Source organism: Carcharhinus amblyrhynchos, chromosome 23 (assembly GCF_965287045.1).
Source record: "Carcharhinus amblyrhynchos chromosome 23, sCarAmb.v2.hapA, whole genome shotgun sequence".
NCBI classification, from domain to species: Eukaryota; Metazoa; Chordata; class Chondrichthyes; order Carcharhiniformes; family Carcharhinidae; genus Carcharhinus; species Carcharhinus amblyrhynchos.
Window position 1 is genome coordinate 31,774,203 of NC_137346.1, and position 12,850 is coordinate 31,787,052.

At 45.2% G+C, this 12,850-nt stretch overlaps 1 protein-coding gene across 1 annotated transcript in view; it reads left to right on the forward strand.

Annotated features, from left to right (window-relative positions):
- Positions 1 to 2,591: 2,591 nt before the first annotated feature.
- The window catches only part of tspoap1 (TSPO associated protein 1), a 253,328-nt gene continuing 243,069 nt past the window's right edge, over positions 2,592 to 12,850 (forward strand). The window contains exons 1-2 of the mRNA XM_080210346.1: positions 2,592 to 2,706; positions 3,623 to 4,770. Of these exons, the coding sequence (XP_080066472.1) occupies positions 4,708 to 4,770 (63 nt within the window). The 5' untranslated portion in view covers positions 2,592 to 2,706; positions 3,623 to 4,707. The remainder of the gene's footprint in view (positions 2,707 to 3,622; positions 4,771 to 12,850) is intronic.

Here is a 12,850-nt window from a genome sequence, read left to right on the forward strand (position 1 = left end):
AAGATGTTATATGCAAGCTGATGTGAACTCGGTATTGCAGAATCCAGTGCAGCTTGAAAATCTGGAGTCATGTTCCACCATCGCTGGAACATTGCACTTTTTGCTTGATTCTTAACCAAAGTTCTTTCTTGGGCTTTGATGTAGGCATGGAACAGTCAGGCTATATGTAAAATCCAGACTCTTCCCTCCCTCCTTTCCCCCTTTTCCACTTCTCCCTCCCATTCCTCGCCTTCCATCCTTTTTCCCTCCTCCCACCTCCCCTCCTTACCATTCTTCATATCTCTCCTGCATCTCCTTGTTGAGAGACAAGAGAATTGTTGTGCTAATGTAGAGGTATTTTGTTGATTGTTTTTAGAGAAATAGATACCTTGTAAGAAACTTGAAAAGACGAGGCAATTAAATATGTCAGTGAAGCTGCTAAAGTAAAATATTTAGTTAAATGTTAACATGGTATCAAAATATTTATAACATTTTTGTAAATAAATATTTTCCATTAAATTACACAATTCTACTAAGCTTTATAAATATGAAATTATCCAAATACTTTATTGAAACATACAGAAGTTAAATATGTGAATTATAAATGATTATGAATACTAATGATAATCACATCTAAACTTTCCATGGCTCAAAACACAAACTCTCCTTTGATCAATCTCATGCTGGAATCCAAATCATGGTTCAGGAGGTTCTGACCTCTCATCTTCCCATTAAATTTTCAGTTTCCATCATCTAAATTGAAATGCATGAAAACTTATATAACTTCTATAATAATAGAATGCAGATTTAAATAGTTTCCCAGATTTAGAACATTCTAACTAAAAACATCTGAATGTTTCTAAGCATGTATAATGCAGATTTAAATAGTCATTTTCCATATGTATAATTAATACGAGAGATTTTTTGGTGAGCGTCAATTTCATTTTGCTAAATTACAACATTCCGGTGTCGGATCTCTGGCATCCTTAGTAACCTGTTCCTCGTGAATATCAGGGCTGGGATTCTCCCAAGAAAATTCTAAGTCCTTAGTTTGTGGAGTTTTTTAGCATGATTTCCAGAATGAATCTCTCACACTGTGTGCATTGCAGAGTGTCCTCGCATGACTCATGCTGAAAATCTGGCAGTGGGATCTTTTCCTGCCCGAGAGGCCGGCAGCATCGCGCTGAGTGGGCCATTGCACATGCACCAATCTGTCAGTGGCTCTGTGTTGCCAGCCTCTGATCGCTGGTCTTCCGACCCCACAACCCTCCTGATCGTTGACCAGCCTAATTGCTGGCCAGCCCCGTGACCCCCCCATCACTGACTTTGCGAAGCCCTCCAACCCCGGATTGCTGGCCTCCTGGACCTCCCCGGGTAAGCCCCGATGTACCCCCCAACCCCCAGCCAGCCCCGATCCCACTGTAGAGAGGCAATGGGACCACCCACCCCCACCGATTGCTCCCCCCACCCCCAACAGGCCCTGTCATCAATAGGCTCCGTCCCTCTGGCTCCACCCGCACTTGAAGCAGTCACAGGCTTTTAATCTCTCTTCCATGTTGGACTTCAATCAGGCAACAGCTTTTAAATAACTCTGTGTTGAGTTGGTTCAAACCCACACTGTGGCATCTTATCACATTTTGTCTTGTTAGTATTACTGGCCAAAAGTTCTAATATATAGCAACCAGGAATCAAACTTAACTCTCTTTAACATTGCTTATCCTGTCTAAGCTCATCTTTTACTTTGACTTGATTTTTTGCATTTGACTTATTATTGTCACATGTATTGACATACAGTGAAAAGTATTGTTTCTTGCGCGCTATACAGACTAAACATACTGTTCATAGAGAAGGAAATGAGAGTGCAGAATGTAGTGTTACAGATATAGCTAGGGTGTAGAGAAAAATCAACTTAATGCAAGAAAGGTCCATTCAAAAGTCTGATGGCAGCAGGGAAGAAGTGGTTCTTGAGTCGGTTGATATGTGACCTCAGACTTTTGTATCTTGTTCCTTATGGAAGAAGATGGCAAGGAGAATGTCTGGGCTGCGTGGGGTCCTTAATTATGCTGGCTGATTTGCCGAGGCAGCAGGAAGTGTAGACAGTGCCAATGGGTTGTGTGATGGATTGGGCTACATTCATGACCTTTTATAGTCTTGGGCAGAGCAGGAGCGCAAGCTGTGATACAACCAGGAAGGATGCTTTCTATGGTGCATCTGTAACTATTCATAGAATCCCTCCAGTTCAAAAGGAGGCCATGCGGCCCATTGAGTCTGCGCCGACAACAATCTCACCCAGGGCCTATCCACGTAACTCCATATATTTACCCTGTTAGTCCCCTTGACACTAAGGGTCATCTTACCCCAGCCAATCCACCTAACCTGCACATCTTTGGACTGTGGGAGGAAACCCATGCAGACCCAGGGAGGCTGTGCAGACTCTGCACAGACAGTGACCCAAGCTGGGAATTGAACCCCAGACCCTGGCACTGTGAGGCAGCAGTGCTAACCACTGTGCCACCGCGCTGCCAAGGAGCTGCAATCCCGCCACTGGCCCCAGGGGCCGCTGCTGTCCCTCTCTCCGTTGCTCGGGTAACAGGCGCCGCCGGCTTCGGCTCAGAGTCTCCGGCTGAGCGGCTCCGGGTCCTCGGCACATTCAGCACCGCTTCCCCGGCGGAGTGGCAGCAAGAATGGAGGCCGGCTCCGAGCTGAGAACAACGGGCGGACAGTAAGGTATTTTCCGGGGCCTGGGGCTTAGACATGCAGCCTGAGGCCGGCAGCGGGGTCAGAGCCGCCGGCAGCAATCAGAAGCCGGAGGCGGCTTTGCAATCCCCGGCTGCCGACTCCCAGGGTCGCTGCCTGGGGGGAGCGGGGGCCGGGGCGCTGCAGTGACTCGCACAGCCAGAGGGTGGCGCGATTTCCACCTGCACTTACACTTACCCCACTTGGCCAATAGAGGGAGCGAGACTCCATCTCCTCAAGCCTGGAGTGAACTGGACTGGATTAGATTGGATTGGAGTGAAGTGAACTGGACTGGATTGGAGTGAACTGGACTGGACTGGAGTGAAGTGGAGTGAACTAGACTGGATTGGAGTGGACTGGACTGCACTGGGCTGGAGTGGACTAGGCTGGACTGGAGTGGAGTGAACTGGACTGGACTGGATTGGAGTGGAGTGAACTGGACTGGATTGGAGTGGACTAGACTGGACTGGATTAGACTCAATTAAATTGGGATGGAGTAGATTAGATTGGACTGAACTAGGCTAGGGTGGGGTGGACTGGACTGAGGTGGACTGGGGGTTGGGCTATCACTGACTTCTCTCCATTCATAGAGCAAACACAGCCAAAATTGCTAAATATACAGCACTGTGGGGAGGGAGAAGCAGCTCATTTCTAATAGACATTTCATTCTGTGGGGAGGGGACTCCATTTTAAGCCCTGTGGGTGTTCACCATTAAAACTGTTCTCGTCTGACCTCCTGGCCTTGTGTACCCTGTACACAGGCTACGGAAGGTCAGTTACTGCAGCCAGTGAATGTGCATGCGGGCGTGTTAGAATCCTTTGCCTCTTTCCCTGCATGCAGTCTACACTAAGACTGAGTTTGTAAAGAGAAGATGAGTGTTGTAATATATTTGATGTTCCATCCAAGAAAACGGCAACCAGGTTTCTGTGGGATTACAGACGAGAGCATGAGGAGCTAGAGTTGACCAGAGAGAAGATACTGGAATAAAGTGGAGCCAAGGCATTATTGCTGAGTTTGGACAACGTGCAGGTGAGGACGGTGCTGGGTGAAAATTAACTGAGAGATAATCCAAGGTCTGTGGAGGCTGAAGAAGCCCCCAGAGAAGGAAGAGAGCGCACAACTGAGCCGGTGGGAGAGGAGCTGCGATTGAGCTGCTGTTAAAATACTCCTGACTGTGACCAAAATACACTGTGGCCACTAATAGTCACTGGGACAGGAGCCCGGGGGGGGGGGGGGGCAAAGTGGCAGAAAAAAATCAGGTGATTGCATGAAAGAATTTCAGTCAAAACTCTTGCCAGTTTGATAGGGCAGCGGACTGTTAAACATCCAGCTCAGTCATGGATTGAAATAACTCTGGTCAGTTTCTGGAGAAAACAGCAGAGAGAGAGAGAGAGATGTGGGACATTCCTTCTTACTTTCCTGGTACCGGCAGTGTGAGAAACACTATCCTGAATAGACATCGCACAGCGAATATCAGGGAAACATCATCGATCTCCTGGTGACTTAATCCTCATGGAACCACCACTAAACAGGCATTCCACTGCAAGCTGGTGAGACAGGCACTACTACACTGGTTATCTACCTTTTACCCAGAAGTAGGACGCTGAAAAATTAATATCCTCGATCGTACTGTTGAGAAAAGTGCTGCTGAACTGGTATCTCCTGGTGAACTTTGGAGAGAAATCCTGCAGAATGGGCATCTTCCATTGAACTAGTGAGGGAGGTAACCCCTGAATGCGCATTTAATCATTACACACTCCTCGTGTTTCCTGGTAACACTCCTGGGAGATACACAACAGCAAACTAAACCGTAGCAACTGGCCAGAAAGTGCAGTAACAACAGGCTGCTCTCTCAATACCTCTGACCAACTCAGTGTGAGGCAATCTGTTTATTAACGGGGACAGTATTAAACCAGCTTGTCATTAGGCACCTAGACTGTGGTATCGAGGTCTGCTACGGCCTTCAGGCTTGGCAGCTACTTGCCGGATCCATGTCGTCTGGAAGGTGGCAGCTCCAGAAATCCTCGCGATCGTTTGGCAGCACCAACAATGTGGTAAGATAATCCTAGTTTCTCCAACGTTCCGTGTGCTTCTATTAACGCTGGGGCACCCTCACACTTCAGAATAAATGTTAGCACGTTAGGTGCAGTTGTGAGCCACAGAGATTAGAAGTTAAAGACATTGGGCTTGATTTTTAAAATCCTCACCCTTGTTTTCATATTCCATCTTTGCCTAGCTCTTTTCGCTGTCTCTAAGCTCCCCGATCCCTTCAACTCCCAGAGATCGCTGAACTCCTCATACCCCAACCTCTTCACGAAGAATTCCATTGTTAGCTGCCAGTGCTGTTCTCCTCGCTCTAAACTCTGGAATTCCCTCCCCAAAACTCTCTTCCTCTCAAGGAAAAACCTGCACTTTCATCCTATTCCTCTGTGGCCGATGTCAAATTTAAAACACTTGTGTGAAATGCCTTGGCTCTGCTAAAGGGACGCTGTATAAATGCAAGGTTTGTTTGTTGTTGTTATATGGTACTCTGTTAGACACACACCTGGAGGTTCCTGAGGCTTAGTTCTTGGTCTACCTTGCATTAGTCTGTCTCAGCCGGACTGACAGTTTTTCATAGGTCATAGAATCCTACAGTGCAGAAGGAAACCATTCGGCCTGTCAAGTCTACATCGATCACAATTCCACCCAGGCCCCATCCCCTGAACCCCATTCATTTATCTTTGCTGGTCCCCCTGACACTAAGGGCCAATTTAGCATGGCAAATCCACCTAACCCACACATCTTTGGACTGTGGGAGGAAACCGGAGCACCCGGAGCAAATGCACGCAGACACGGGGAGAAAGTACAAACTCCACACAGCCAGTGACCTAAGCCGGGAATCGAACCCGGGTTCCTGGCGCTGTGAGGCAGCAGTGCTAACCACTGTGCCGCCCCGTTTGGACGCTGTAATTAGTATCAGTGCCTCTAGATTAACAAGTTGAAGAATTGGAATTCCAGAGGTTGATTATTGATTAAGGACAAAATCCGGCTTAACTGTGATCTCTGTCTGTGCTCAAATGAGCTGTTGGAGCTGACTTTATACAGACCCAAGATTGGAGTGACAAGATGCGAAGCACCTAAACACCAGAAGTGGTCCACAAGTCTTGCCCCATGAGATGTGTGTTTGTGAAGCCAAGGCATATGAGCTAAGTGTTGGAAAATGGGATTCGAATAGTTAGGTGGTTTGTTTTTGACTGGCACAGATGCCATGGACAGAAGGGCCTTTGTGTGTGCTATAGACCTCAGTGACTCTATGACACTCTTTCACCTCCAGATTCTCTGCTAATCCATCTAGTTATCACACTGACTAATTGGGTGATGAGGGGACAGGGTAGGATTGGAAGGGATTGTAGTGGTGTGATTTACTGCTATTTCAGTGCAAAATATCTATGTTTTGTGGTAGAGAGATCCCAAAGCAGAGATGCTTGGGGAATGGTGCAGTGAGTATTTTGTACTAATGCACCACACAGGTCATTAGAACCCTCGACACTGAGATTCAGCTCTCTGTGGTGCTGATAAAGGGTGTCACTTCTGGCTGCTTTCTCAGTTTCGTGGACACTTCAAAATTGTTCTTGGAATGTAGGCAACACTGGCAAGTTAGTATTTCTTGCTCCCCCTCTATTGCCCTTAAGGAGGAGGTAGTGAGCCATCTTGAATGGCTGCAGTGCATGTGGTGTAGGTACACCCACCTACTGTCCTGTTACAAAGGGAGCTCCAGGATCTTGATACAGCAACACTGAAGGAATTGCGACATAGTTCCAACTGAGGATAGTCTATGATTTGGAGAACTTGAGGTGCTGGTGTTCCCATATACTTAACTGCCCTTATTTCTCCCGGTAACAATGATCATTGGTTTGGAAGGTGCTGTTAAAGAAGCCTTAGTGAGTTTTTACAGTTCATTTTGTAGATGGTACACATTGTGACCATGGTGTGCCAGCGGTGGAGAGAGTGCATGTTTTAAGTTGGTGGATTGGGTGAAAAGTTGCTTTGTCCCTGGATGTTGTTGAGCTACTTGAGTGTTGTTAGAACTGCACTCATTCAGGCAAGTGAGGACTATTCCATCACAGTCCTGACTTGTACCTTGTAGATGGTGGGCAGGCTTTGAGGCGGGGTTGGGGGGGGGGGTCAGGAGGTGAGTCACTCGCTGCAGAATTCCCAGCCCTTGACCTTCACTTGTAGCCAGGTTATTTATCTGATCAATTCTGTTAATTTTCTGGCCAGTAGTGCCTTACAGGGAGATTTGGTGATGATAATGTCATTGAGAGTCATGGGGAGATGGTTAGAATCTCTCTTGTTGGAGATGGCCATCACCAGGAGCTTGTGTGTTTAATGTTACTCTTTCGCCTACATTTGTATGTTGTCCAGGTCTTGCAGCACTTTGGCATGCAGTCCATCGGGAGTTGTGAATGGGAATGAACACTGTGCAGTCATCAGTATACATCTCCACTACCTTTGTGCTAGGATATGACCCCAAAAAGTCAAGAGTTTGCCCCTAATTCCCATTGACTTAATTTTTCTAAGTTTTCCTTAGGCCTCTCGATGCCACAGTTGGTTAAATGCTGACTTGACGTCAAAGGTGATCAATGTCACCTCACCGCTTGAACTCTTTTGTTTATGTTTGCATCAAGGCTGTAATGAGATCTGAAGCAGAGTGGCCCTGGCAGAATCCCTGTTATTAGCTGAGTGAGTGCCAATCTATAGCACTGTCAACAGCATCATTCGTCACATTGCTGATAAATGAGAGGAGGCTGATGGGGAGTAATTGGCCAGGTTGGATTTGTCCTGCTTTTTAATGTGGTCAGTACATAACTGGGCAACTTTCCACATTGCTGGGTAGATAGATGCCAGTGTTGTAGCTGTACTGTAACAGCTTGGTTAAGGGTGCAGTTATTCCAGAGCACAAGTCATCAGCATCATTTGTGGAATGATGTCAGGATCCTAAGTCTTTGCTGTGTTTGATGTTGTCAGCTGTTTCTTGATGCAACCTGATGTGAATCAAATTTGCTGAAAACTGGATTATGTGATGCTGGGGGCCTCCAGAGAAGGCTGAGATGGATTTTCACTCAGCAATTCTGGCTGAAGATTGCTGCGAATGAGCTTTTGCTCTGATGTGCTGGGCATCTCCATCATTGAGGATGGGTTGTTTGTAGAGCTTCCTCCTCCAGTAAGTTGTTTGATTGTCCACCACCATTCACAAGTGGATGTGACAGATTCGATGTGTTTGTTGTAGGAGAACTTTGGCCAGTCTGTAGCATGTTGATTCTACTGTTTAGCATGTAAGTAGTCCTGTGATCTAGCTTTAGTCAGCTGATGTTTCAGTTTCTAGACATGCCTGATGCTGCTCCTGACATTCCCTTCTATAATCCTGCCTTGAAGGTAATGATAGAGTGGGGGATATGCTGGGTCATGAGGTGTGTGAAGTGGTCGCTGCTACAAATACAGTGAAACCACGATTTTACATGCCCCGATTTAGCGCGAATTCGGATATAACGTGATGAATCATCGGACCCTTTATCTTTTGCTCTTTCTGGGGAACTGAAAATTGAGATTGATAACGGGTTGTACCATCGTCCTCAGCACTGCCCTGAACTTTGCCTGCGTTAAAGCATAAATGCAGGTGCAGGCAGAGCAGTTCAGAACTCTGAGTATACGTCCGATTTCGTTAATGACAAATAGTGGGTCATTGTAGCCTCAGTAACTGTATTTGCCAGTGATCCGTGAGAAAAGGAAAAGCGTGACTGTTAGTATCCACAGCAATATGAAGCTAGCTGAAACAGTAGCGAGCATGACCATGGCCCTTCTCCGACTCTGCATCTCCAGATCCCCTGACCCTGCTACCTTGAATCCCTGGCGGACACGGCTGGCACTCAGGATGCGACCGACGGTCAGTAGATTGAGCAGAGACACGGCAATTGGTAGGGTAACAGAGGGGTTAAAATTGTGTGGATCCAATAGACTGACAATGAGTAGATGTTAGGGTTGTTTGAGCATCGGATTTCCAGGTGTTTGTATATGCAGTAAGGTTGAATTGTGAAGTAAAATGGTATATTCCTTGAATAAGATGGGAGGTACATCGCTCCGACTGCTAGGCTTGTGAATTTTAGGTGTGCAGTATCTTCCACTGAATCGCTGGCTACAGAAGATCATAAGGTAATTGAAGGTAAATGAAACAGTGAGCCAGACAGAACAGTCAACCACCGCAAAATCATCACCAAGTTCAGGCGGCAAGCTCCCATTGGGTCAGTTTGAACGCTGATTTTCTTGAACCCCGATTTAGCGTGACCCCGCTTTTCTCGTAATAACGTTTTATGGACCCCAACCATCGCGTTATAACGGAGCTGCACTGTACTCACGTGGACAGATGCATCTGTGTCAGGTAGATTGATAAGAATGAGTTGTGTTGGTTCTTCCATCCTGTCACAGGTCCAATCTGATAACTATAACTGGCCAGTTCCTTCAGTGGTAATAATACTGAACCATTCTTGGTGGTGGTGATTGAAGACACCCAGCAAAGTACATCTGCTACCTTCTGTTATGGAGGAGTACAGATTCATCAGTTGAGAACACAATTGTCTAGTGTTCTTGTCCTATACGCTGTGGATATAAATTGAAAAGAGATCCATTTAGAAAGCCTCTAATAGTTCCATCAGACAGTACTGTCCATACACTACCAGTACAGACCTTAGCCTGGAGCACCATAATAAGCTATGTGGACTCAGAAGGGTATAGCATACCATTACTGCCCTGAACAACCCCACATAGTCCTCTCACTCTGTGTTGTAGTCTCTAACCTGGGGCACCATACACCCCTTGCCCAGTGCAGCCTCCTTGCCATCATTATTTGCAATCCATATTGCTGACAGCGAGAGGTTTGTGCTTAGGTGATTGCTCAATATGGACAATAGTTGGCGGAGTGGTTTGCAGCAGTGAATTACAGTAGCAATGTAAACCCTGATGCTGAAGGCATGATTGAATATGATTTGCGCATGGTTAGATTTTATAAAGATGGTCATATACTCCTGTTTGTGACAGGCATGGTGCCTGGAAGACATTCACTGCACAAAATCCTTTGTTTCCATAGCAACATTTGAGAAGAATAATCGAGAAATGGAGAATGTAGCCAATGCCTCTCATCTCTGACCCAGGTAATCTCTCTGGGTGATAGAGACAGTGGTGTAATATTATTGTCATTGGACAACGAGTCCAGAAGATTCAGGGTAATGCACTGGGAACATGGGTTCAAATCCCATCATGGCAGGTTTGAATTCAATAAAAATCTGGAATTTAATGTCTAATTGTCATAAAAACCCATCTGGTTCATTAATGTCTTTTAGAAAAGGAAATCTGCTGCCCTTACCTGGTCTGGCCTACATCTGATTCCAGAGCCACAGTAAAGGGGTTGATTGTTAACTGCCCACCCACAGGGCTGGGCAATAAATGCTGGCCCAACCAGCAATGCCCACATCCCATGAATGAATAATAAAAATCTGCATATACATTAGGAATGTTTGTGTTACACTGCCTAGTGTCTCTCATGAAGGGTGTGGTCAGTATTGGTAGCCTTTGTGAGGTATTTCATTCCTCTCAAAAGCATTTGGGTTTGATTCGCTGCAGATGACTGAATGGTGAGATGGGGTCTGAAGCTGTGTTGTGTGACTGGACACCTTGAAAGTATTCAGCTGATCAGACAGAACCACCAGAATACATGTGTAAAGGAGAATGTGTGTGGATGTTATTTATACAGGCTTCCAGAAGGCATTTGATAAGGTCCCTCACTCAAAACTGGCTCAGAGGCCAAAGACATAGGACTGGTGGGTAGATACTTTAATTATCAGGATGCAATTTCTGGTTTCCCGGAAGGGTATTTGTTGAGGCCCCAACTATTCACTGTATGCATTAATGGCAGTTCGCACTTCTGCCTCACAATGCCAGGGACCTGGGTTCAATTACAGCCTTGGGTGACTGTCTGTATGGAGTTTGCATGTTATCCCTGTATCTGCGTGCGTTTCCTCCGGGTGCTCTGGTTACATCTCACAGTCCAAAGATGTGCATTGTCCATGCTAAGTTGTGGGTTAGAGAGATTAGCAGAGTAACTATGTGAATGTGTCAGGCTGATTCCTGGGATGGCAGGCTGTCATATGAGGATAGACTTAATTGGTTTATTCACTGGAGTTTAGAAGAGTGAGAGGGATCTCATAGTAACTTATAAAATTCTAACAGGGTTAGACAGGGTAGATTCAAAAAGAATGAACCCAATAGTGGGAGAGTCCAGAGCTAGGGTTCATTGATTGAGGATAAGGGGTAAACCTTTTAGAACTGAGGTGAGAAATTTCTTCACCCAGAGGGTGGTGAATGTGTGGAATTCACTACCACAGAAAGTAGTTGAGGTCAAAATGTTGCCTGATTTCAAGAAGAAATTAGATATAGCTCTTGGCACTAAAGGGATCAAGGACATGGGTGGAAGGGGGTATCAGAATATTGAATTTGATGATCTGCCATCATCAAAATGAATGGCAGAGGAAGCTAGAAGGGCCGAATGGCTTATACCTTTGGCCCTTCCAGCTTCCTCTGCTATTCATTTTCAGTTAGTTTCTATGGATAGAAGTATGGCCTGGGTGGAATGCTCTGTTGGAGTGTTAGTGCAGACTTGTTGGGCTGAATGGCCTCCTTCTGCATTGTAGGCATTCTATGATTCAGATGTGTTGTTGCTGGGTGACGATGTATCACAGATATAAACATTTGTAAAGAGAAATAGGTAGATTAAGTGAATGAACAGAAGTGTGGAAAATGGATTTTATTGGGACAACTGTGAGGTCATTCACTTTGGAACTAAAGAGATAAAAGAGGGTAATTTTTACAAAGTGAAAAGTTGGAAACAGTGGAGGTCCAAAGAGACTTTGGGCTCCAGGTACACAGATACTTAAAACTTTATTAACAGTTACGTAAAAATTTGGAAGGCAGGTCTTTATATATATAAAGAGAATACAGGTGGCTAATGTCATGCTACATTTCAGAGCCCTGGTCAGACCACATTTGGAGAACTGTGAGCTGTTTTGGGCTGAATAAATTTGCCCTGGATGGAAAGCAGAGTAGATTTACTAGGAGGATGTCTGGACTAAAGGGAGATAAAAAAGAAAGACACACATTTATATGGTGCATTCGGTAATCACCCAATTTCTAAAAATGCTTTAAAGTCATTGAAGTACTTTTGAGGTGTAGTTGTTGATGTGATGTCGGAAATGCGGCAGCCAATCTGCGCACAGCAAGCTCCCATAAACTGCAGTGGCATAACGACTAGATAATCTATTTTTGTGATGTTGATTGAGAGAGAGTTCAGGACAGCGGATTAACTCCCCAGTGAAACAGTGCCATGGAACCTTTCCTGTTCACCTGAGAGAATAAACAGGACATCGGTTTAATGTCCATCCAAAAGACAATGTGGCGCTCCCTTGGTATTGGAGTGTTAGCCTTGATTTTTGTGTTCCAATCCGAGAATGGGACATGAACCTAAAGGCTTGTGATTGAGTTGAGAGTTCTACCAACTGAGTTACAACTGACACACATGCAAGTTAAACTAGGATTATATTTCCTGCAATTCAGAAGGTAAGGGACGATTTGATTGAAGATATGAAAGCGAAGTGATAGAGAACATTTGTACAAACAACTTCCACTCATTGGGAAATCTAGGACTGGTCAAAAAGACGAGACCCAAATCTTTTAACAGTGAAATCACACATGTTCCACTCTGTCACAATCTCAGTTGATGTTATAAGAAAATCTCAGAATGGAACCCTAGCTGAAAAGACTGTAACTTTTTTTTATTAGAAGTGGAGGAACAGAGTTACAGGACAGCTAATTAGTTTTAACATGAAAAAATGGATTATGATACAACACTCTTTTATTTCCCCCTTTATCTTAACAATGACACAGAAGTTTTAAGATTACAAAGTACATTTTAAGGTACAATGGTCCCATTAACATAACGTCTCTTTTAAGGACACAGACTGTCTCTGGTCAAATACACACTCACCTTTTTGAATCCAAATTAGTGACTATAGTTTTCTCCTCAGAATACACCACCCCCCCAACCCC